This window comes from Hippichthys cyanospilos, chromosome 21, assembly GCF_059441005.1.
Source record: "Hippichthys cyanospilos isolate Australia breed blue-spotted pipefish chromosome 21, RoL_Hcya_1.0, whole genome shotgun sequence".
Taxonomy (NCBI): domain Eukaryota; kingdom Metazoa; phylum Chordata; class Actinopteri; order Syngnathiformes; family Syngnathidae; genus Hippichthys; species Hippichthys cyanospilos.
Genome location: NC_142389.1, coordinates 13,445,001 through 13,471,580, shown reverse-complemented (window position 1 = coordinate 13,471,580; position 26,580 = coordinate 13,445,001). Strand labels below are relative to the sequence as shown.

Below are 26,580 nucleotides of genomic sequence, written 5' to 3'. Positions count from 1 at the left end.
GGATTTAATATCTTGAAATACACATTTTTTTCTTACGATTTTTTTTTTTGGCTACACAGAATATTTTTCCTTTTTAAATAAAACATATATTTACATATATTGCAAATATTTCCTATGGTCAGCCCTTTTTAGTGCAGGGTGGTAAAACAAACACACGTCAAAAGTTTGAAAACTTGAGCACGGTTTTAGCATTGTGAAGCAATAGAGGAAATAAAATCATTGCATATATTTAGGCAATAAAATATCATGGCATGGTAAGATTAGATAGAAATCATCTACAGTATGATAATGAATGATTGAGCTCTGATCTTAACGTGAATTCTTTTATTTCAGTTCCATACGATCATTAAATTATTACATTATGAGAAAAATAATTCAAATGCATTTAAGGCGTTTTTGTTGATACTTTTTTGATTCAATATCTTATCATCACATTGACCCTCACAAAACGATGCACATCAGATTTATATTGCCGGTGCAAAGTGTCGATGATGACCGATCATGTGATGCATTAACCATTGTCAAGAAGGGTGACGCCTTTTTCCGCCTGACTTTGCTGAGATGACATAATAAAGCATTTGGACAATGAGCTACTGATAAACTGTTGTTCAGGTGCCACAGGTCCACAGTAAATACCTCTGTTCTCTCACTGGGAACACACAGTGGTGCTTGAACAACTCGAGAGGGGAGGACGCTTCATCGAGACACTTTCACCATGAAATTTAAAATACCAAACCCGGGGCTAGATGATCGGATCCCTTCTCATGGGGAACTGGAGAAGCTCGAGATGGAGGAGGCAGGAGACAGACCCAAATGGGACAATAAAGCCCAGTACCTGCTCACCTGCGTGGGGTTCTGTGTTGGGCTTGGCAATGTTTGGAGGTTTCCTTACTTGTGCCAAAGCCACGGAGGAGGTAGGACACATATTTCTCTCGTTTTTACACTGATGAGATGATAATTAGGTTGTATTCAGATTCGTAGGGTAGGGGATCAGCAGGGATGATATAGAACTGTTTTCAAAACATTTTTGGAAGTTGATTGCTTCAAATACTCTCCCAGGTGCATTCATGATTCCTTTCCTACTCCTTGTGGTTCTGGAGGGAATCCCGCTGCTACATCTCGAGTTTGCGATCGGGCAACGCTTGAGGAAGGGCAGCGTTGGTGTCTGGAGGTCTATCAACCCGTACTTGACAGGAGTTGGTGGGTAACAACAAATTCAATGCTGCACAGTAAACCCAGGATTGTTTTTTTTTTACAAAAATAGAAACTGTGATCAATTGGTGCTCCTCCAAAAGGTTTTTCATTGCCCATAAAATATATCAAGATGGTAGCAAAGCACTACTTTTGTGTGCTTTTGTACATATATACAAATGTACATATGTACAATAATGATATTTTTTTTGTCAATTCAAAATTTGTAATTGTTGACATCGGTGACATTATTGTCACCATTTTCTTCTACATTATATCCTGGTAGCGTGATAATTAAGTGGTTTGCCATGTTGAACTTTTGACATGTTGTCATCTGGATGAAAATTCAGCTCTCAAATGTCTTCTTTCAATGCTTTCCCTTTAACACTTTTTTTCTCCCCTTTTTACTTTTACCCTGACCAGGTTACAGGTTAGTCTAAAATTGAAAAAAAAAAAAAACATTGCACAGTACTAGTGTCAATGGTCCATCACAAAATTTCAAATCATCATATGTAATGAATAATAATGTCAATTTTTTGTCACTGCGTTTTTGTTTTTCTGAGTGAAAATACTCATTTTTGCCAAAGTGATACTCCCTAACTGACTTCAACATAGTTACTTGACAAGATGATAAATAATTCTTTGGTACATGATGATTTGCAAGTGAAAACACCAGAACAACATAATCCCTTGACACCATGATTCCATCAAATGGGACAAACCCAGTTTCTTTTTTTTTTTTTTTTCGCCAAAACTAAACTTCTCAACTGGCTTCAACATATTTTTTTTGGCTCACAATTCCATAAGATGAAAGCAAAGCCACTGTTTTTGTCAAAATTTTAACTATCCCCCCAAGATACTGCCAAAATAATCCTTTGTGTGAATTTGCAAAAAATACTCCTTAAAAAAATGTTTTTTGACACTACATTTATAAGATGCGAGTAAAGCCCATTTTTGTTTAAAAGGAAATCCTCAGCTGACTCCAAGAGTCCAAAAATCAAAAGCAAATAACAATTTTTCTCTTAATGAAACTCTTCACCTTCACTCCAACTTATTTCCTTTGGAATATGTGAATTTGCAATCATCACACCACAAATATACTGTACATAGACTCATCCTGCTGCCTTTCTTTGAAAATAATGAAACTAATGTCAGTTTAATGACATCATTTCATTGCAGGTATATCATCTTTAATGGTGTCATTTTTGGTGGGCATGTACTACAACACCATCATGGCTTGGATCATGTGGTACCTCTTCAACTCCTTTCAGGATCCTTTGCCCTGGAGCCAGTGTCCTCTCAATGCTAACGGCACAGGTATCCTTGGATTTCAATACAACATCAATACACACAAGAGCACTTGTGTGTTGTGTGTGCTGCCGATAACCACTAGAGAGATTAGTTTCCCCGTTGAGGAACATCAGTCTGAAAGTTGAGCGTATGAGAGGAATAAATGGTTATGATCAAGAAAAAATACTCAACAATAAAAATCTTGTTGTTTATTTTGTTTGTTTGTTGGTTTTAATGTCACTCTTAAACATGTTGGGAAGCAGAGACAATACAGAGAGCTAGTAGCTGATGGTCTGAAATGGTTGTGTTTAGGTGCATGAGGGAATTTTGACATTCAAGTTACATTCCATTTTCTGAGGGAAAATTAATATTTTCGTCACCTTTGTTGTTGGCTGTCTACCCATTTTTTAAATGGAGGTGTGTTTCACCTCATAATATGCTTAAAATACTTAGGTCTTGTCCTTCACTGGAGTGACTCATAGCCCTCAGGAAAGTCTATGATACATTGTAAAATTGCACAATTTCTATTTCAAATGTCAGCATGGGTTTAAATGACAAATGCCAATCCAGAAGGTGCTTATACTGTAATTACCGTCATATTTTTTGCCCTCTAGAAAGGCTGCATGCTCCAAACAGACCAGGAGAAGATCCATGCTTTGACCACTTTTTTTTTTTTTTTTCTAAAGCTCCGGTGGATGAATGTAAGCGCAGCAGCACTGTGGATTATTTCTGGTATAGAGAAACCCTGAACACATCAGACTCCATCGAAGAGTCTGGAGGTCTTCAATGGTGGATGGTGCTCTCTCTGGTGGCCGCCTGGACCGTGCTCTATGTCTGTTGCATCCGTGGGATTGAAACCAGCGGCAAGGTTGGATTGGTTATTATGCACATTTGTGTTCCGTAAAGTGTTTAATTGAATTTTGTACGTTTTCTCATACAGGCTGTGTACATTACCTCAACTCTGCCGTACGTGGTTCTGACAATCTTTCTTATCAGAGGTCTTACTTTGAAAGGGTCATTGGCGGGAATTAAATTCCTCTTCACACCAGATGTAAGTATGCACGTAATTAGCAAATACACATATATATATATATATATATATATATATATATATATATATATATATATATATATATATATATATATATATATATATATATATATATATCAGTATAAAGCTTATAGTATTCCTATAACAAGGATTGACTCTTAAAAATCAGTTTTAAATACCTATTCTGTATTTATTATCAAAAGTACATTGGAGAGGTAGAACAGTGCCATCTGACGGATCATATTGAAATTGTACCAGTTATTACCAGGGTGAGAGGCCAGATTAATAACATTGTCATAAAAGTAGTGCAGATGAGATAAAGCGCGCTTTCACCAATTATTATGTTGGCAAGACATTTATTTTAATGAGAATTTGTGTGAGAAATATAAAAAGTAATAACTTAAAAAGTTATTACTTTTTATGATTCCCACACAAAAAGGTGATTTCATTTAAAGCGTGTCTTATCAAAGATTATGAAGGTGCCAAGTGGTATATTTATATGTAATAAATACAGACATGTTTTAGCTCAGACGGAGGGAGAGTTGAGCATTTCAGTTCACGCAATTGGTCTGTGTGTCATTTTATTAATGTAATATTTTATGACTAAAGGTGGATGAGTTGATGAATCCAGCCACTTGGTTGGATGCTGGTGCTCAGGTGTTCTACTCCTTCTCCTTGGCGTTTGGCGGCCTCATCTCCTTCTCCAGTTACAACTCTATCCAGTGAGTAAACACCCCAATTCAACTGAACAAGATCTTCTTGCTCTGTTTTGTTGTGAACATCCTATTTCACGTGTTGCCACAGCAACAACTGTGAGCAGGATGCCGTTCTCATCTCCATCATCAATGGCTGCACATCAGTGTACTCGGCCACTGTCATTTACTCCATCATTGGCTTTAGGGCAACAGAAAAATATGACGACTGCATTGGAGGGTGAGTATTGATGTAATCAGTGGTGGTTTGGTTCTTTATAATGTGGATGATTCCATATCAGGATGATTTTCAACTCATAATACGGGTGATGTTTTATGAAATGGATTGACTTTTACTTGTTATGATGTAGATAATGCTTTATTATCTAATGACTTTCAGTTCTTTGACCCTTGTGCTGTATTTTTTAATCTTTATATCAAAGCCATTTCACATAAAATCATTGAATGTGGACACAAAGGAGCTGAAATTTCATCTAGATTGTGTCATAATTCAACATGGATCGACCACTTAGTTAACAGACTACTTGGAATGTTCCATTTCTTGGTTAAAATACTGTGAAAATAATGTGGAAGAAAATGACACATAAATCGTCAAGATGTGGCTGATTCTTTATGACTTGGAATGCCTTCCAACTCATTATGATATAGCTGATGCCTTATGACCTGGAAAGACTTTCAGTTCATCATATTGATGATGATTTATGATCTAGAATGACTTTCAGTTTATTGTAATTTGGATATTGTTTTATGACTTAGGAGTTTCAGTTAGTTTTGATGTGGATAATGTTTAATGACATTTAAATACATTTGGATTATTATGATTTGAATAATGCTTCAAGATCTGAAATGACTTTATTATGATGTGGATAATGCTTTTTGACTTTGAGTGATTTTCATTTCATCATGATGTGGCAGATTCCTTATGAACTGGGGTGACTTTCAGTGCATTATGATGTGGATGATGATTTATTGACCTGGGATGGCTTTCAGTCCATCAATGTGCCTTAATGACTTTTTCTTTATGATGTGGATTATGCTCTATTGTCTGAAAAGACTTTTAGATCATTATGTTGATGATTTTTTATGACCTAAAATGGCTTTTAGATCATTATGATGTGTATAATGATTTAGGAATTGGAATGACTTTGAGTTCGGTATGATGTAGAAAATGCTTTATGACCTGTAATAATTTCGATTTGTTATCATTTGGATGATGCTTCAAGGCCTGGAATGACTTTTGTTTCACTATGTTGATAATACTTTATGAGATGGAGCAACTTGCAGTTCACAGCTCTGCATTTTTAAGAATAACTTGACTTTGTTGACTCTTTCATGTGTTTGGAATCACTTGGAATTGATATTTTCCAAAATGTTGATACTTTGGTACTATTTTAAACATACGCATCACTTGTGTGTGTGTTTTCATTGGTGTTTGTTTTCCTTTTCAGCAACATTCTAAAGCTGATGAACGCCTTTGACTTACCTGAGGGCAACATCACAGAGAGCAACTACAGCGACATGCTTCTTTACCTCAACCAAACCAGTCCAGATGTTGTAAATCACTTGCAAATACAGCCATGCAACATGCAGTTCTTCCTCAGTCAGGTCCATCTAAAATTTATGGAAATTAAAACATGACATGCCAAGCATGTGTGCTAATTCGGCGAATTCTTCCACAGGGAGTGGAGGGTACTGGATTGGCCTTCATCGTTTTCACAGAGGCCATCATCAAGATGCCCGTTTCGCCAATCTGGGCCGTGCTCTTCTTCATTATGCTCTTCTGCCTCGGCCTGTCAACGATGTTTGGAAATGTGGAGGGAGTTGTGGTACCTCTGCAGGATCTCAAATTGTTGCCCAAAAAGTGGCCAAAAGAGCTTTTCTGTGGTAATTTTAATTTATCGACTATCACAGGGCACTTCATTAAGTATACCTCTTTACAGTACATTAAAACAGGGGTGTCAAACTAATTTTTATCGTGGGCTACAATGTAGTTATAGTTTCTGTCAGCGGGCCAGAATACTTGTAAGATCAAATAAATGTTCAAGTTTCAAGTCACAAACACTAGTTTAGAAATCAGAGGTCAGTGAAAACTGTTCAAAAGAGAGATTGTGAACAAAAAACTTCTTTTCTATCTATCTATCTATCTATCTATCTATCTATCTATCTATCTATCTATCTATCTATCTATCTATCTATCTATCTATCTATCTATCTCTCTCTCTCTCTCTCTACATATATATATATATATATATATATATATATATATATATATATATATATATATATATATATATATATATATATATATATATATATATATATATATATATGTGGGATATCTATCTATCTATCTATCTATCTATCTATCTATCTATATATATATATATATATATATATATATATATATATATATATATATATATATATATATATATATATATAGATAGATAGATAGATAGATAGATAGATAGATAGGTGGGATAGTGGGAGGAGCCCCACTTCCTAAAAATAACACATTGTGCCATATTAAAAATGAGTAATAAATCTGAAGTTGTTGTTTTAAAGTTATACAAGCTAAAACGGGTTTGATCTCCCTGATTTAGGCCTACACTGTGATATGCTAGCAAAAACGGGTCTTTGTTTTTGTTTCCAGGTCTGTCATGTCTTATCTCTTTTGCTTTTGGCATCATTTTTGCCATGCGGTCCGGGAACTACTGGTTGGCTCTTTTTGACAACTTTGCCGGGTCCATTCCTCTTCTGGTCATCGGGCTCTGCGAAATGGTTGCCGTTATCTACATTTATGGTATAGATAGGTATGTTCCTCCAAAAAGTTATTGTTCCATTTGCTTTCTCTAATTACATGCTTATAATTTAACTTTGTATATTTAAATGCACACTGGTAAAAGGCATTGCCTGCAGTCTAAAATAAATAATAGTCTTTGGAAAGACACTATATTCCAGTGTAGAAGACAAATGCTGATGTGATTTTACAGAAATACTGTATTTTGATTATTTAAATGATTTTCCTGACTATTATTTTACTGCCATTTTAAATCTTATCTATGTTAAATAGTGTTGGTAGTAGAATTATAATAACTGTGTTGGAATATGAAGACAAGAGCATCATAATTTTTCCACTTTAATGTAATATATATTAGCTGTGCAGTACCAGTCAAACATTTGGAAACATTTTCAATTAGGTGCCTTTTGATCAGATAAAGGCTTTTCACTTGTTAATCATTTCACTTTTCACTTGTTATTTTCTTATTTTAGGATGTGCATTATTTATTTATTGTGTGTGATTTAATCCACCTCATGAATCATTCCCATTATTCCAATAATTCATACATTTTAATATTAATCATAATTCCATATTTTCAATTCAACATTCCCATATTCATATCCAATGGGAGATTTAATGCCTCATTCAATGCCTCTCCCTTCAGCGTTTTCGCCTTCACATGTAATTTCCTCTGGAATTGCGAATTTTCTAGTTTAAATCCTGTTTGAACCAACATTCTAATGTATACCAAATAACTCCAGATGGCTGAAGTACTGAGCTATATTTTAGGACATTTTCAAATCTTGAAAAAAACTTTGACGTAGGGTGTTTTTTATGTATTTTTATTGGTACTATTGAACTGAACTGTTTAGGGACCTGTTTAGTTTAGGAACCATATAAACTCAATTCAATCCCAACAACATATTAATTAATCTTTACAGTATCCATGTCTGCACAGAGTTCATTCAATCATGTATCGTATTTTCCATACTATAAGGCGCAGCAGCAAAATGTGAGCAAAAAAAATATTTTTGTCACTGATAAGCCGCACTGGACCATAAGGCGCCGGCTGGTAATAACATCAGATCTTTACGCAATAACATGGTATATGAAGTTTATAATTTTTTTTAGTTATTTAGTTTTTTTGTAATTGTCTGCCAACAGCAACATCCTCTCTTTAACAGACTGAACATGCCTGCATGTTTAGTTCCAACAGCAGGAGAGCTGTTAGTTAAATATCAGTTCAAAATTAAAACTTCAATAGGATCTTTTTTGTCTCCCTTTGTTTGATAATTTGTGTGATGAGTTTATTTCAGTGAACATAACACATTCTACATAATTCATATACAATCATAAATACATAAATGAAATCACATATACTGTGTACTGTATATACAATTTACACATCACAAATTTACCAAAAGTTTTATACATTCTCTTATTAAATTTAGACATATACATATTTTTTCAATAATATTTGTTTTAATTCTTTTTGAGCAGAGCCATTGATTCACATCTTTTCAGTTCTATTTGATAGTTGTTCCATATATTGACACCTCGAACAGATACACACATTTGCTTGCTATAATTGCTATAATTGCTAGCAAAAACCAAACAAACAAAAAACACAGATAAACTGCACTATAGCCGCACTATAGATAAGCTGCAGGGCTCAAAACATGAGGAAAAAGTCGCAAATTCTAGTCCAAAAGACACGGTACATATTTACGGTAGATGTGCAACCTATTTTTTTTTTTTTAATTACAGTGTTATTTAAGCATTTCCTCAAGTTATTTTTTTAGTTAGAAATTATCAGATAATTTAGATGAAAGTCTCTTACCAACATTCCACTTTGATGATGATGTAATAATTTTGTCTGTTGTCAAAATGTAAATAAATGTTTGCCTTTTAGCCAAATCTTGGCAATGGTAATAATAAACTTGCCCTTAACCCCAGGGTGTTCGGGGATTTTTCATTAGCATGGCCTTGACTGTCTTTGAAAGAGTCATAACATCGTCAAATATAAATATATATTTATTTTCAACCCCACAAAATGCTCATACAAATATATATATATATATATATATATATATATATATATATATATATATATATATATATATATATATATATATCTATATATGAATGTATGTATTTTTGGGTGGGAGCATGCGCGATTTATGTAGAAAAATAAGAGTAGAGTAACTACGATGTATATTCATATTATTAGTAAATTGTAATAGGAATATTTATTATGTCATAATTAGAATATTATGACTTTTGCATGATGGGAGTCCAGGCTTAGCCAATCATCGAAGTCATTGAAAGGCTTGCAAATGTCATAAGTTGGTTGTGCCACCCAGTAAATGGCACCTATAGTATAGCTCTCGACCTCCTGTTTGCAAGCATTTAGAAGGGATGGCAACGTGGCATATTGAAAGTCGTCATGTTTTGACAATCTATGCAATATTTTAACCTCCTCATTGTTTTTTTTTGTATGACATTTGTACGACATTTTCTCAAAAACATCAAAAAGACATCAAAAAGCCCGAGTCAAAATTTCCCCACGATGGAAAATGTATACCGTGTGCCTCCAGATTAAATCCTTTGCTGTTAATCATCTTTTATGCCATAAAAGGAACATGCTATACAACCACTATTATGCAAGCTGAACTAAAATGACACAAGAACATCTTGTTGCTTCCGCACAGGTTTAACAAAGACATCGAGTTCATGATTGGCCACAAGCCCAACATCTTCTGGCAGGTGACCTGGAGGGTAGTCAGCCCGCTCATCATGGTGGTCATCCTGGTGTTTTACTTCGTCACACAGGTCACAAAGTCGCTGACATACTTGGCCTGGAACCCGGAGTCGGTAAGTGTGACGTCAAACGTTTGCTGGAGTTCATTGTGCAATGTTTGTCTGATGGCAGCGTTTTGCTCTCACTTCACAGGAGAACTTTCCCATTCTTGAGGAGCGTCCGTACCCGAGCTGGATCTCCATTATTGTTTTCATCTTGGCGGGGATTCCAAGTTTAGTTATCCCGGCAGTGGCCCTTTTCAAATGTTTGCAGAGGAGATGCTGCAAAAAAAGGGAAGACGGCCATGACACAGTGAAGACCATATCTGGCCAAATTCCCGTAAATGACAATATTAAATACTAATTTTTTTTACTTTTTTTTTTTTTTTTTTTACTAAACCAAATCTGTTAATACTCTTTATCGGTGTTTTTCTCATGTAAATCTTTCATTTCAACTTACACTATGTTGTTAATAGTGTATTTGCCATAGTGCTGCAGGATTCTTGTAATATTTAATATTTTGTGTATATTACTGTCTATGACTTTGTGATGTGGAATTATTACTTGAATAAATGTGTAAATAATAGCTATTTTAACAGTGAAAAATCAATAAATGTGTCACTTTTTTGTATCATATAATTTGATATTTTGTGTTTTCTAACCGCCAACAAAAGGGTAAAAATTAATCCCTGACAGCCCACCACTGATATACTGTATACCACTATATATATATATATATATATATATATATATATATATATATATATATATGCATCTTCCATTAAAACTTGTCGTTATACATGATGCAGTCAAGATTTTAAAAAATCAAAGAAAATTTAAAATAAATATCCATGAAATTCTATGAAGTCCAAATTACAAATCACAGTTTAATATGAGAATAACATCATTTTATTTCTTTACTATTAATTGAATATGAACAAATTAAAACAACACAAATATATTTCAAATGAAACAATAAATAAAGAAAAGGCTTGCACTCACCAAAACAAATGGCGGTCACAATCGAGCAGTCTTTTCAATATCTCCTGATTTTTCTTGACCTCTTCATGTTCTCTTTCTCTTGGCACTGACATGTACAGTGTATCCACTCAGGTGTTCCCAAAAGCTTTTTAAAAGCACTGTAGCGCATTGAAGAGCTCTCTTTACCTTTGAACTGAGATATAGAATACTGTATATCCACTCGGGTGTCCCAAGAGGTTTTTGAAAGCACTGTAGCACGCGTGTCAAGGAGTGCCTTAGTGTCTCGTTGCTGCCTTTTTTAAACAATTGAAGTTTGCAAATCCAGTGTAGCTCCAAACACCAAACCGAACCTTTGCAAACAAAAGGCATTCCCAGTAGAACTAATTGCCCAGGTTAGCTCCCGCCCTTGGTAGCCCAGTCAGAAATATGGCCAAGTCGGGACAGGTTAGCTAATAGATACGCTACACTACAGTGAGCATCCACTCATGTCACGTTCAGCGTGAGGCCTCTAGATGGCGATCTTATGACTTGATTGGCTATTTCAGCTGTCTAATAAGTATATGGGCTGCTCACATATCCATCTGCGCTTGCACAGAAGCCCACAACTGTTGAAGCGAATGTCTTAGCACCTCCGGGAGCCAGCAGATTACATACAGCCTGGCGAAACAAGTTAGCTGAATTCTAATTGGCTAAATACTCCAACTTAAAACTACAGCTCTAGAAGGAGCATAACCAAATAGATATAATATGACACAAGAAGAACAGAATATGAAGAATAATTTTCTAAATAAAAAAATATAATATATATTTATTAAAAATAAATTAAAATGAAATTGACTTTCACTATAGTTATTATAATTATTATATCATTATTATGTATTATTATTATTATTACTATAGTTTGTTATAGTTATGATAATGTTGTCAGGTTAGGCCTTGCTGGCCCTGATGTCCCACCACTGCTAATAACTCATTTAGCCCAAAGACATATTGTTATGTTTATAAATATCGATTACTTAGTTTAGGTAATTAAGTACTAAACTAATCAGTTTAGTTTGAAAGTACCTTACTACTAAAGTACTAAAGGAATCCTTTTGTTGTTAAATTAACTAAAGTCATCAATTATTTTACTACCTAAAGTAATTGACTATTTTGGTTTGTAATGACCTCAGGTAAATAATTACTTTTGTACATAATCCATATATTAGCACCCATTTCTAGGCCTCCATGACAAACAGTTTAAAACATTGTGGAAAAAATATTGAGTACGTGGGAGTGAATGTCTCGACTCTTGAAAAATGTAAAAATATGTCTGAGATTGAATGAGTTAGAGTCAATCCCCCAATTTTTTTTTTTTTTTTTTTACAAAGTAAGTTCTCTTCAGCGTCATTAGGACGAAAATAGCAATCTGACTAATATTTATCTTGTCGAATATGATTTAAGCAAAAAATCAGGGGGCGCTCATTTTGCCTCTTGCTGTCAATGGAAAATGACATCACAGTTTTTCAGGTAGTGACCAATCACAGCTCAGTTGTTGTCTGGGTTTAATTATGTGTTTGCAAGATGAACTTTGACTGGTAGTTACCTGACCCCTGGGAGAAAATGCTGTCATTTTCAATTGACAGCAATTGTTGAAATGAGATGCATAAAAACCTGATAGATTTTACTCCACAAAATCTACAAACAAAATATGATTCAGAAAGGCATTTCCTTTATGAAATATGAATTAACGCAGCAAAATACACACATTTTCATCCATCTCAAAAGGTGGCAATTTTGCTGTCAATAGAAAATGATCTCACAGGATTCAGGTAACGTCTGATCATCACTAACCTGGGTTTGGTCATGCACTTGCAAGTTGAGCCAAGATTGGTCGTTAGCCGACCCCAGAGCAACTGTGATGCTATTTTCAGCAAGCATGAGATGGATAGACACAGGAGCACAAATAAAATATTAATTACAATACATTGTTTGAACTTGTGTTCAGGCATAGAAGTTTTTTTTTTTTTTTAATTGCGTGTTGACCGCTAAAATTTTGTAGAGCACTCCTATTTTATGAGCTCCATAAATAAAGGTATCTTGCCTTGCTGACTGTCACGTAGCCAAATTTAGAAAACAATGTCTTACTCTGCCTTTCATTGTGTACGGGCTCTATTCTTTTGTTTAACATGCTCAGGCTAAGCCAATTAATAACTCTATAATCATGATAACAGTAGGCTGAGGCATTTAAATGGTAAATTTCTCTTTAAAACTATCCAAATGTATTTATATCATTTTTGAAAAGGAATCCTTCCTAATAGTATTTGACAATTCAATTATGGGTATAAAAGGGTAAAAGTGCAGAGTGCATTAGCTAATCTGTATCCGCAAAAGATCATAAAGTGATTTCGACATTGCTGATTTGTGCTTTGAACATATTGGTACACACTCGTTAATGAACGTTCATTCCAACTCTTCGTTTGGCCACTGCAGACCACTCCTCCACTCCGATTTTTTGGACGCCATGAGACTGACTCTTCCCAACCGGGGACTGGATCTACGGATCTCTAGCCATGAAGATCTGGACAGGAGGGAAAAAGAGGAAGTTGAGAACAGGCCTAAGTGGGACAACAAAGCACAGTACATCCTGACATGCGTGGGCTTCTGCATCGGACTTGGCAACGTGTGGCGATTCCCTTACTTGTGTCAAACCCATGGAGGAGGTAAGATGGGGACAACCATTTGAAAAGATTGCTATTGGCTTAATCCGTATTTGGTCCAAACCTTTGTTCATACATCAAAGGCATTTCATATCAACATTGAAAGAAGACATTAGGGAGCTGAAATTCCACCAAGATAGTGACAGCATGTCAAATTTTGACATGGCACCACCACTTAGTTATCACACTACCAGAAGTGTGTCCTCTCTTGGCTAAAATACTGCAATGTGCAAAAAAATGGTTCAAATACTGCACAAGGGTTGAGGAGGATCAATGATTTTACCTTTTTCTCAAACATTTTCTTGTCACTTTGTGTCCTTTGTGCCAGAGGTCAAACGGCAAGTTGAATACATAACCCATGCATGACAGCTGGAGTGTAAAATTGTCAAGTTTTGTTAATCATTGTGGGAGAGGAAGCTCCTTTGAAGAATCCTCTGGCGGTACATTGAATCGAATGAGTAGAGTGAAGCTTACGTAATAGAGAATATGCCTGTTTAGCCTGTCTAGGTTAATGGGATTTTGGAGCCAAAACACATAAAATGTGTGTCCTACCAACAGCAGTGTCTTTGGCAATCATTTTCCTGTCCCATATAACATACATTTTTAATGAGCATGCGTACATTCAGGACACTGACCTGCCCCAATTTTTGTAAGTCCTTGGAACTTTCTATCACGCTTCCAAAGGTTAAGCAATATTGTTGTCTTGCAAGGACGAAAATGCAGCACTATAATGTGACATTCATTTCCAGGAGCTTTTTTGATCCCCTACTTGATCCTGCTGGTGTTAGAAGGAATGCCTCTACTGTTGCTGGAGTTTGCCATTGGACAGCGTCTTCGCAAAGGCAGCGTGGGAGTGTGGCGTGCCATTAGTCCTTACCTGACTGGTGTGGGTGCGTTGAAAATATACTATTAGAAAGAAAAAAGACCATGCGATTTTTAAATATTCTGGGTTTTTTTCTTTTTCAGGTATAGCCTCCATGATAGTGTCCTTTTTAGTTGCTCTGTATTACAACACTTTGATAGCCTGGATCCTGTGGTACCTCTTCAATTCATTCCAAAGCCCACTGCCTTGGTCCCAGTGTCCTTTAAATGAGAATGCGACAGGTACTTTAGAAGAAAATAAAAGCACTGCATTCATGTTTGTCAGGTTTTATGGTTGTGGCGGTGCACTTTGCAATTTGCAGCAAATTGGCGGCTAATAAACATTTTTTTTTTTTTTTTAAAAAGGACCATGTCCTAACTTTAAGTTGTTAATGCCATTCTATTTCCTAACAGATACTGTATAGACAGGTTAGCGAAAGTAGTACTGTAAATACAGTAGTTTTAAACTTTTAAGTTGTATATTACATATTTACACATATACAAACATATGTTATATTTATTCATATAATATTTAATTTTAATATATAATGTTTACATATTTAAAAACAAATTGGAAGCTAATGAACTATTCTTCTAAAAACAGGCTAAATACTTTCTTCGAACCGTTAAAGCCAATCTGTTTAGATTTACTGTTTAACTAACATAAAACGGTGAGAATTATATTTTGCTTATTTAAATAATCAACATAAATTTACCTTGACAATGTCCATTGGCTAACTGCTAACACAAACAGACAAGCTAGCGAAAGTAGTACTGCAAATAAAGTCATTTTAAACCTTTGTTTACGTATGTAGTACATATGAACAAACATGGGTGGCTGGGTGGCGCAGTGAATAGCACGTCTGCCTCACAATTAAAAGGTCCCGGTTCAAATCTACCTGACTCTGGCCTTCCTGTGTGGAGTTTGCATGTTCATCCCGAGCCCTCGTGGGTTCTCTCTGGGCACTCCAGCTTCCTCTCAATCCCCAAAAACACGCATGGCAGGTGAATTGGACAGACTAAATTGTCCTTAGGTGTGATTAAGCGCGTGATTGGTCGTTTGTCTCTGTGTTCCCTGTGATTGGCTGGCAACCATTTCAAGGTGTCCCCCGCCTACTGCCCGAAGCCAGCTGAGATAGGCGCCAGCAAGCCTGCGACCTCTGTGGGGATAAGCGGCTATAGAAAATGGATGGATGAACAAATATACAATCATATGTTATATCTATTCATGTAGTATTGTATTTTATGTATAATGTTTACATATTTGTAAACAAATTGGATTCTAATGAACTATTCTTCTAAAGACGGACTAAATACATTATTTGAATCGTTAACGCCATTCTGTTTAGATTTACTGTTAAACTGACAAACTGGTGAGCATTACATGTTGCATATTTAAATAATTGGTATAAATTTACCTTGAAGAAGTCTTAGCTAATTGGTAAGACCTACAGACAAGTTAACGAAAGTAGCATCATTACAGCAGATTTTTGTTTTTTTATATATGTAACATATATACGAACATATATACATATTTTATATCTATCTATATAATGATAATAGTATATGTAATGTAAAGTACATGTATTTAAATGCAAATTGGCAGCTCATGAAGAAATCTTCTAAAAACCTCAATCTGTTAATTCCATTTTGTTTAGAATTACAGTACTGTTAAAGTAACATAAAACAATGAGAATGATACATTGTGTATTTAAATAATTGACATAACTTTATCTTGAGAAAGTCCATGTGCTAAATGCAAACACATCCAGATAAACTAGCAAAAGTCGCACTGTCATTACAGTAATTTTAAAGATTCAAAGTGGTTCATTAGTAATCTCTGAAAACATAATTACAATTTTTTAATATTTACATTCATACGATATGTAGTGCATAAAGTGTATATATATTTAAATGCAAATTATAGCAACAGATTGATGATGTAGCCTGACATTGCAGTTTATGTATACATGTTTAGGTTTTGTATCAGAGTGTCAGGAGAGCTCCACCGTGGACTATTTTTTCTACCGAGTGAGCCTCAACAGCTCAACCTCCATAACAGATTCTGGGGGGCTCCACTGGCCCATCGTGGTGTGCCTTTGTGCTGCCTGGACTATAGTCTGTATTTGCTGCATCAGAGGGATAAGCACCTCAGGCAAGGTGCATTGCTATTGAAAAGACAGTGTTCTTGAATAAATTTAGTGGCCTAAATAAGGATGTGATCATTTACTGTGCGCTGTTGTTGTGTGGACCGCAGGCTGTATACATCACAGCCATCTTGCCGTACCTAGTTTTGTGCATATTCCTGGTGCGAGGACTAACCCTGAAAGGCGCCTTTAGCGGAATTCAGTTTCTCTTCACCCCAAAGGTATGTTTCAGACATCACTCACAACAAAGGAGTTCAAAATACACAATATACAATGCGCAATACATGGCCTAATTTTTGTAATATTAATTTGAATCACGATAAGCCTCATTTGTGGTTTTTAACATACCATAACATGGCAATGTAATCGTTTTGTTCCAGGTGGAGGAATTGATTAATCCATCAACTTGGCTGGATGCGGGGGCCCAGGTCTTTTACTCATTTGGTCTGGCATGGGGTGGCCTCATCTCTTTCTCCAGCTACAATCCTGTTCAGTGAGAGTCTTATTAAGCATTTCCACTCATAAGAGCAACTATTATAGTCAGTGGTTCTCGAATTAGGGTATGGTAAACCTGGGAGTATATCAGGGGTGATTTGAGGGTCAGAGAAGTTTGAGCTCCCAAAGGGCATGATAAATATAACTGTTTTGTACAATTCAGTTTCATTCCCACAATTTTGAAAGAGACACAAGAATTTCTCGTCATGAGCATCCAATCAGTTAACTTGTCAGTAGCACCTTGGATTTAGCATACTGCATGCTAGCTTCTCACATTCCAATTCAAATACAGTGGACCCCGCTATACGAAATTAATTTGTTCCGGAGTTGGGATCATAAGGCAAAATCGTCGTATGGCAAGCAATCGAAACCAATGGTAGTTAGCTAATGCATAAAAAACCCCAGGTAAAAACATCAACATTGCACATACATATTAAAAATTGTGTAGCAAAATAGGATAGCAAGTGGTACTTATATATAATATACATGTATACAATTGAGTAATACCATAAATATAAAAATATATAAAGGAAAAATTACATTTTATTTTCCTTTCACTGACGTTGACTTGAGTTATTTATGGCCATAATCTCGAGGGAGGGTAGTCTAGCCTAGCCTCCTTTGAATTTCTTGATTATCTCCAGCTTTGTTTCCATACAAACCATCTTCTTACTTCTCCCTTTAGGATCACTAGCAATCTTGGGACCCATGACGAACCAATTAAAGTTAGAATTAAGCACTAAAATGCACAGTAAATACGATACTTTAGGCACTCACACTAGATCAAGTCTTTAGCATGTCGGCATCTTAGTGACACCATCCTAGTGACACTGAGACGCCGACCAATAGCAGACCAGCATCTTGGTGACGCATTGCAGCGCAGGCAGTTTGATGCAACCAGAAAATAAGAGCAATTGTCTAAAAACGCCTCAACAGGGAGGCAAAACAACATAAACACAGCCAACCCATGACATGACCCACTCATGGCAACCCATGACAGTTGTTGATGTCGTAAACCGGAAAAATGCCGTGAAGAAGGGACAAAAAATAGTTGCAGTCCACATCGTAAAGTGAAAAAAACATAAGCCAGAGATGCCTTAACCCAGGGGTTCACTGTATGGAACAATTGTTCTGTCTGTGTCCTCTTGAAATGTGTGCTAGCTAGGAAAAAGGCCTCAGCTAACACTAATCTAACAACATAAGCAGTGAGCTAATGTTAAATTCCACAACAATGAGGAGTGGTAATGATCATGTATGTGTTAGTAGGTATTTGATACTTTCATCTCACCTGCCGTGGTATAGGTGGGGAAAATGGTGGTGGGTATAGTAATTTTGTCATTGAAATGTGTTTTAAAAAGTACTGTATGTTCACATGCTGGTGAGTTAAAAAAGGAAATATATTAAAAAAATACCCTTAAATTTTAGGGCCACTGAGATTGAATTTGGCAAAACTAATTTAATTTAGTTAATGCAGTGGTTGGAATAGTACATATTTCCAAACAAAGTGCATATTAATTGAAACAGGAAGCAACATTTTGTTAGATTGTCTTATAGTGACTCATTTGCTAACATTTATTTAATGCCACAAAATTCTGGCAGACCAGCCAGAAATAAAGCACATGATTTTACGCAATCTTTTTCCCGGAGTTGCTGAATTCAGTGCACCACCCACTACAAATGTTTAAGTCTTTTTTTGCACTGGTTAGAGGCTACTTAGCTACGAGCATATTTGATAGGGGATTATATTATTGAAAAACATACTAGATGATGCTTGCTTCTCCTATTCTAAGTAACAACTGCGTGCAAGATGCTGTGATCCTGACGATTGTCACTGGCCTGACTTCAGTGTATGCTGCAACAGTGACATATTCCATCATTGGCTTCAGGGCCATGGAGAAATATGACCTCTGTTTTAGTGAGTGAGTACCCTTCCTTATTTTACTATACATAATTATGTAATTTTAATGACTAATTCCCTCTCAATATTCCTTCCCTAGAAACATCATGTCATTAATAAATGGATTCAATCTCCCTGAGGACAGCATTACTCCAAGCACTTATGATTTGGCCTTAAAAACTCTGAACAGCACAGATCCTGAGGTTATTCTTGACTTGGACCTAAAAACGTGTAGCTTGCAAAAATTCCTCAGTGAGGTAATAGTGTCACTTTTTGTGTTGTTTTGGAGATGTTGTGTCATGTGACTAACGTGCATAATGTATCCAGGGAGTGGAGGGAACAGGTCTGGCATTTATTGTTTTCACAGAGGCCATCACCAAGATGCCTGCTTCTCCAGTTTGGTCCGTTCTCTTCTTCATCATGCTTATCTGCCTTGGGCTTTCCACCCTCTTTGGAAACATTGAGGGAGTGGTGGTCCCCTTAAGAGACTTGGGGGTTTTCCCCAAAAAATGGCCTCATGAAGCCCTGACTGGTATGCCTATCCATCATAACAAACCGAATATAATAAAAAGTAACCTCAGCCCTAATAACATTATCAGATAAAGTCTAACTTCAGTTGAAAATGAAAAATTGTTTCAAAGCAGGCCAGGAGTGAATAATCTCAACATTCAGGTAAACCTCCTCTGGGCCACCAAACAGTTGACCATGACCATCAGCTTGTTGTACGAATGTATCAGCAAAATGTTTTTCTTCATTTGATACCACAACTACTCAATTCTTGAAAAATCACCGATGCCAATACCAAATGCTGATACCATTACTACTTTTGATACATGAAATTTTCCCAAAATAAAAAATAGCATATAATTTTAAAGACATATGTACTATATGTGATTATGACATTTTTTTTCATTTAAACAGCAATAAATTATATATATAATTATATACATTTTCAATTTGATATTGTTCATGATTGTTAAAGGCTGCAAACGGGTATCAGCTGCCATCGCTTGTACCAATACCTTAAAATAATGCTTTACAGTATAAATACTGATAACTGGTATTGGTACTTGCCCAATTCCATTCATCCATCCATCCATCCATCCATCCACACTTTACACGATCATGATTTTGGGGGCTTAGTTTAAAAATAAATATATAATGATTGAGGATTAACAAAAATATTGATGCAAACATGTATTGAAAAAAAATGCATTTTTGGTGTGGTTTAACAATGTTTGGCCTGCCCAAAACTGAAAGAGATTGCCCCTGAAAAGATTCAATTTATAATTTATGGGAATGATCGATGACATCATTGATTGCTTGGCAAATGTATAGCCAATCACACTGCTTACACAAAAGGCCAAACATAACATATGACAACGATAAGTCCGATCAGATTGTGTTGTGATTTTTTTTTTTTTTTTGGGTGTTTCAGGGATAACATGTCTGGCAGCCTTCATCATCACACTCCTCTTCGCTTTGCATTCTGGGATCTATTGGCTTGCTCTTTTTGACAAATTCGCCGGATCCATTCCACTCTTGACCATTGGATTCTTTGAAATGATTTCTGTGGCTTACATATACGGTATTGACAGGTAAACAAAATATAGATTGGTGAGCTCAATTTTAGGTACAGAGTGAGAACAAATTGGAATTCTTGTGTGTTACAGGTTCAACGAGGACATTGAATTCATGACTGGACGTAAACCTTCTGTCTTCTGGCAGGCTACGTGGAGATTTATCAGTCCTCTGATTGTTCTGGTCATTTTAATTTTCTACTTGATAACCCAAGCCCAAACAGAGCTCACATATTTAGTCTGGGATCCTGCTTCTGTAAGCACTTCACAACATTTTTAACCTTTCCCTTGCGACAAATTGCCTAATGCTTGTTTTGTTTTTTGTTTTGTTTTTTTGCCTCAACAGGAAGTATTCCCATCCTTGTCATCTGAAGCATATCCTTCATGGATCAATGCAATGATTTTTCTGTTAGCGGGAGTCCCGACTGCAATTGTGCCTTTGTATGCAATGTGTAGGTTTTTCTTTGTGTGCTACACGCGACAAGTAGATTAAAAATATATATATGGTATTTACGGTAGCTTACATTATTCGACGTGATTTCATTTTTTGCCTGTGTATTTTCTGCTTTGCAATTAATTGGCTGTTTGAGGTTATTACACTATTTTATTATTACAACCACAGATACGCTCATTAAATATATAGCAGTATTTACACATGACTTTGGCAAAAGACCATTTGTGGCCATCAGCAAGAGCGTGATTGTGTTTTGAGGTAGCCAAACTATTTTTTCACCTCAATTTTTCTTTAACCCTTGTGTATACAATACAATACACATTGCAGTTTTGAAAATCCTTTTAAAGGCGTTATAATTAGAAGTAAAAGTAAAAGTAATTTATGATTTATTTTTCCTTCAACCACTCAAATTGTTCAGTGGCATCCGTTCTATACATACAAATGTAGGTTAAATTTATTAAAACCCGCAAAAAATTGAAAAATGGCATGGTCTGTCTTTGTTTACTGACACCTACTGTATTGAGGTGAAACACAAGTCAACAAAGAATTTTCTGTTTGCTGACATAGTTTGACCGCCGCTCAAAGGAATGTTGCAAAAATCGCTGGAAAATCAAAGCCATTAATCCTATTTAAAAGCATCTCAAAAATTACAATTATAATGGTTTTATACGGTCCAAAATTTGGACAATTATTCTTTTTGTACACAAAATCTCACACGTTGTCAGTCAATCAAATAAAGTCAATGCATTTCAGAAATGTCATGCTTGCTAACTTAAAACAAAACCATTTCCGGCCTTATTAATTTGTTTCCAACTTTGTCTCCATTTTGTCCCAGCATGACAGTTAAGTTAATTGCGTACTCTATTAAGGACAGTGAGACCTAGTAGGCTACGTAGATCAAATGGGTCAAAAGCTAGACCAAAAACAATGTCCACTACGATGGACACAAATAAATAGGCTGTAAAGCTGCACTTTTTATATTGGGTCAGTCGTGATGTGTACCTAATAAAGTGTCCACTAAGTGAATACTGGTGCTGGATGACATCACAGTAGCCACCAGGTGTCAGTGTAAGCCAAGGGTCACCAACCTTTCACAAACTGAGAGCTCCTTCTTGGTAAATGATTAATGCAAAGAGCTACCAGTTCATAGACTACATATTTGCCCATATTAGCTGTAATTATAGGTTACTTTTAATATTTGAACCTTGTGTAGAACTTTGATCATTTTTGGGTCAATTTCATCCACATCTTTCTCGCAGTAATTTTGCCAAGGGATGTCACACTCCTCGCAGTGTGATAAATAAGTGGTTGTGCTTTTTTGAGCTTTGACATGTTGTCGCCATCTGGGTTGAATTTCAGCTCCCTAGTGCTCCCTCGCGCCTTCTTTCAATTCTTTCCTTTTGATGTGAAATGGCTTTGAAGTAAAGATCAAATGATTGGACAAAACACAGCACAACTTAGTTTCATTATGTGACGACATGTTTGTGGTGTCTCACAATATCAGCAATCAATGGTAGTAATCAAATGAACTGGATAATCAGTATGCAATATATTATTCATGGTTATGGGGAGCAACCTGATGCCTCTTTCCACTTTTCAATTTAGTACAAGCCTTATCAGGACTATCAGAGAAATGTGGACAACCTTTTTATGATGTGCAAACAAAATAAAAATGTTACAAATGTTACAAAACAGAATATCTTCAACAATTGGTAACAATATCTCTGGATCCGGGTGCATAATGTAGGTATTACATAACTGGCTATTGTGGGTAGCCTGATCTGCTCTGTAAATTGTGTCTATTTTGCTGGCCCTCATCAAAGAAATTAATAAAAGTGAGTGCTTTTCAGACGTATCTGTTCTCGTTCTTTTTTAACTTACAGTGTGGGGAGGACAGGTTTGAAACATTAAAGGGTGTGCACACTTCTGCAACCACATCTCTTTTTTTCAGTACAAGTCAAAGGTTTGGCATTCAACACAATAAGAGGTCAGTAAGTTCAAGCTATTAACTCTTGTAAATGCACAGCTGTTAAGTTACTCATTCCAAGTCATAAAGTATCAACCACATCATCAACTAAACTGAAAATATTATGCAAAAAGTGACTACTGATTCTGTTTTAATTTAAAGTGTTCTTGTTTATCAAATAATGCCACCACTTTATCTTGTCAGATTTAAATATTAATCTACAAATGTGGATTATTTTTTTAATAAAAAAAACAAAACAAAACATTTGTTAGAATTTTTATTCAATTGACCTGGATAGGTAAAAAATATATATACTGTATATATATTTTAGTAGTGGATTTTTTTAAAAAAATATTTTATCTTTTAAACAGTGGTGTGGAGACTTTTCATATGAGCTGTCGTCATGTCAAACGGTATGTAATCCTCATGAAAAACATTATTTTATGAAAATGGGAGAAGATTTGCCATTAATACATTAAGAGGTCAACAGGTTCAAGCTAATAACTCTTAAAAATGCATGGGTGTGAAATGAAAGTCATTCCAGGTCATAAAGCCTCATTCGCGTCATAAAGCTGACTGTGCATATTATAAAATTTGCAAAGATGTAAACTTGGCAAAAAAATTGCCATATTTTTGTATAGTTTAGAATTTCTTCTATTTTGATTTCCCTTTTTTGTCTGATTTAAGTATTAATCTACAATTCAGGATTTATTTAAGTCATGGAAATCATTAATTAGAGGGTATTTCTAAACCTTTGACTGTATTGTGTGTTTCGAGCACTTTTGATTGAGCTGTTAACATTCAATGGCAGGAATGTATTTTCATGTTTTTTTCCAGCCCCAGATACTTAGGCATTACATGACATTAACATCCTTAATGTACTTAAGATCAAATTAATGCTTAAGTAACTGGGATTCAATGTCCAGACTCTCTCTCTCTCTCAAAAAAAAGTAAAATTACACCCCTGGCATTGAATGAGTTAATGAAAAAAAAAAAACCTGTGGTGTGTATAGACTTTTTATATCCACTATCATTATGTCAAATGACATCTAATACAGATAAATAATGTAAATTTATGAAAATGGATTTGTAAATGTCACTTAGCTTGTACTTTTGTGCAAAGTCTCCTTGGAGATTATGAGTAATTCATTCGTGTGCTAGTTTCTCACCTCATACTAATGATTAGTGGTGTCACAAATTTAGAAAAAAAAAAATCCTTGGTTCAGGCCTATTAAAATTGGTATTTAGGTCACACTGAGAAGGAAATTGGACCAGAAAATGGTTTACCTCTTAATCTCTTTCATAGGAAAATCCGAGAACGTCGTTCTTTCTTGTGTACGGTGCAAAACAATAACAAATCATAAAAGTCACATTCACGGGCAGGTGACCAACATTTATTTACCATTATCAACTTTACAATAAAACCAGTAACATCTGTCAACATTAGCAAAATAAAGAACAGAAATCAATCCAATTGTATTTACAGAGACAAAGCAGATTCAGGCTCACACACGACAGATAAACAAGTCTGCTTCATATCAAACCGCAACAGTGAACATAGCAAGCTGAAGTGTTTTTTTTTTCATAGTAAGGTAAAAATCAAAACTTGTCTATAGTTTTCTTTTCTTAACAAACAAGACATAGCTTCTTTTAAGATGGTTCTCTATAATACACCACAAAATACTTCAAATTTGGGTTAAAATATAGGAATGTAAAAAGTTGGCGAGTCTCTTTTTCCGATTTTTTTTTTTTTTTTTAGCTATTTAACAGTCATTTCAAGTGGTGTTGTCCTAGTTGTTCCTTTTTCTAACTTGTCTTCACTATGGAGGCATCTTTATTATTATTTTTTCATTCAAGGTGTAGGGGGCTAAAAGATGCGTCCTCCGTCGACCTTTGACCCACTTGGTGATGTCATCTCGCCGCCGCGCCCAAAGCCTAAAAAGTCAGTCAAGGTTCAGATGTCGAGCAGGAAGTGACCTAGTGAATCTTGTCAGTCGTCTCGACGAAAAGTGGCACGTCAAAGGAGTCTCTTACATACATGTGTATATATTTACATATACATATATCCATATACATATGTATACATATACACATATATATAAATATATATATATATATACTCTTTAATTCTCTCTCTCTTCTTTCTTTGAAAAACAGTTCAGCCAGTTCATCGCTAGTCGCACGTACAATCACTCCTTCTTTTCAGATGGGGCAGGGCTCGAGCTGCTCTCCTCTGTGGGTTTCGAAGCCTCGGGGGCTGGAGCAGCTGCCTCCTTGGCCTCCTCCTTGGGGGCTTCCTCTTTGGCCGCCCCCTCTTCTGCTTTCGGGGCCTCGGCCTGGGCCTCCTCTTTCACCTCCTCCTTCTTCTCATCGGCGGCGCCGGCCCCGTTCTCGGCGGGTTTCTCTTCAGCGCCGCTGGCGGCAGCTGTCTCCTCCTTGACCGCCTCGTTTTTCTTACTCTTCTTCAGGTTGATCTTGAAGTTGAAGGATTTTTTCAGGGAGAACTTCTTCTTCTTCTTCTTGGGGGTCTCCTTGGTGGCTGCGTCGGAAGCAGTGGCGGCCGCCGCCTCGCCTTCGGGTTTGGCCGCTTCCCCGTCTGCGGCGGGCGCCGGTTCGATGGCATCGCCCTCCGCACCGCCCTCAGGTTCCTTAGCGGCTTCGGCGGATCCGTTGGTGGCGGCGGCGTCCCCATCGGGCTTTGTGGACACATCCCCGTTGGTCTTCACGTGCCCGTTCTCCTGCAAGAAAAAAAAAAGTAAATTATGAATCAATAAACCAAAAATGTCTCCCTAGACCGAAAGAGACTCCACATTCAGCCCCTCTCCCGTCATTTTGAATCTCAATTTATCATTATTCGACAGAGCATCGTCGTGCTCATCAATTAGCGTCGTCTGGCTGAGGCGCCGCCTTGCAGCTCCCCGCTTAGCCGATAGACGGCGGTAGAACCACGCAGGCGGCACGGGGTGCCAGACAGCCCTAACAAAGACGCGACTGGAGAGCCAAGCCATTACTCATTGTTGATTAAATCGTTAAAAAAAAAACAACACAGCAATAAACATCAGTTTTAACTAGTTTAATATTGGCGATTTACCAGCCAAATGCAAATTAGCAGTTAAATCTCCAAATGACCACCGGATTAATCGCAAAATGTGAAAGGTGCAATTGGTACAATAGAGATAGCAGGCTTACTTAAAACGAGAGAGCAGACGTCCCCTCCCCCTCTTTTGCACATTTTAGATAAAACACTCCCTCCCCATAAGAAAAAAAAACAACCCAACAACAAAAAACATTAATGAGTGCTCCACTTTGGTAGAGGAATTCTTTCTTTTTTAGACACGCAAGGATGCTGAAGCCACACCTGACTCGCTTTCTCGAGGAAAAAACAAATCTGCTGAGCTGAATCAATATTTGCATTCATATTGTTGAGCGTCTCGGCAAACTTTGAAGCAAGTTCTCATTTGAAAAAAAGCATGAAATTACCTGGCCGTTGGTTTTGACAGCCGCAGCATCAGCGGCGGCGGCATTTGCTTCCACGGCCACCTCTCCCTTGGATGACTGAGATCCCATTGTCTTCTTTGTCTGCCTCTTTCCAAAGCAAATCAAAAAGAAAAACTAAAAAAGAGTGGCCCGAAGTTAATCCAACCCCAGGTCGAGTCGTGTATCCAGAGGTGAGG

General features: G+C 36.4%; 3 protein-coding genes across 3 annotated transcripts in view; 2 read left to right on the top strand and 1 right to left on the bottom strand.

Moving 5' to 3' along the window:
• The first annotated feature begins 712 nt into the window (after nt 1–712).
• Nucleotides 713–10,427, top strand: LOC148406668 (sodium-dependent neutral amino acid transporter B(0)AT1-like). The gene is made up of 12 exons (XM_088404630.1): nt 713–914; nt 1,060–1,200; nt 2,371–2,508; nt 3,168–3,349; nt 3,422–3,532; nt 4,142–4,254; nt 4,337–4,465; nt 5,694–5,850; nt 5,925–6,129; nt 6,899–7,058; nt 9,739–9,901; nt 9,981–10,427. The coding sequence occupies exons 1-12, from the start codon at nt 716–718 to the stop codon at nt 10,188–10,190; spliced, it is 1,908 nt and encodes a 635-aa protein (XP_088260756.1). The 5' UTR covers nt 713–715; the 3' UTR covers nt 10,191–10,427.
• Nucleotides 10,428–13,310: 2,883 nt separating this feature from the next.
• LOC148406667 (sodium-dependent neutral amino acid transporter B(0)AT1-like) lies at nt 13,311–20,979 on the top strand. The gene is made up of 12 exons (XM_088404655.1): nt 13,311–13,509; nt 14,256–14,396; nt 14,473–14,610; nt 16,346–16,527; nt 16,625–16,735; nt 16,895–17,007; nt 18,800–18,928; nt 19,007–19,163; nt 19,234–19,438; nt 20,345–20,504; nt 20,580–20,742; nt 20,833–20,979. Exons 1-12 carry the CDS (start codon nt 13,311–13,313, stop codon nt 20,977–20,979), a joined length of 1,845 nt encoding a protein of 614 aa, XP_088260781.1.
• A 3,299-nt stretch (nt 20,980–24,278) lies between these two features.
• Nucleotides 24,279–26,580, bottom strand: part of marcksl1b (MARCKS-like 1b) — a 2,412-nt gene continuing 110 nt past the window's right edge. The window contains exons 1-2 of the mRNA XM_088405428.1: nt 26,387–26,580; nt 24,279–25,644 (exon numbers count right to left, since the gene is read on the bottom strand). The exon at nt 26,387–26,580 is cut by the window's right edge and continues 110 nt beyond it. Of these exons, the coding sequence (XP_088261554.1) occupies nt 25,096–25,644; nt 26,387–26,473 (636 nt within the window). The 5' untranslated portion in view covers nt 26,474–26,580 and the 3' untranslated portion in view covers nt 24,279–25,095. The remainder of the gene's footprint in view (nt 25,645–26,386) is intronic.

Excerpts from the sequence above, each read along its gene's own strand:
- LOC148406668 (XM_088404630.1), top strand. The coding sequence starts at position 716 with ATGAAATTTAAAATACCAAACCCGGGGCTAGATGATCGGATCCCTTCT. Across the intron at positions 2,509-3,167 it reads TCTCAATGCTAACGGCACAG|CTCCGGTGGATGAATGTAAG; the intron begins GTATCCTTGGAT and ends TTTTTTCTAAAG. Across the intron at positions 5,851-5,924 it reads TGCAGTTCTTCCTCAGTCAG|GGAGTGGAGGGTACTGGATT; the intron begins GTCCATCTAAAA and ends ATTCTTCCACAG.
- LOC148406667 (XM_088404655.1), top strand. The coding sequence starts at position 13,311 with ATGAGACTGACTCTTCCCAACCGGGGACTGGATCTACGGATCTCTAGC. Across the intron at positions 16,528-16,624 it reads GGATAAGCACCTCAGGCAAG|GCTGTATACATCACAGCCAT; the intron begins GTGCATTGCTAT and ends TGTGGACCGCAG. Across the intron at positions 18,929-19,006 it reads TATGACCTCTGTTTTAGTGA|AAACATCATGTCATTAATAA; the intron begins GTGAGTACCCTT and ends TTCCTTCCCTAG.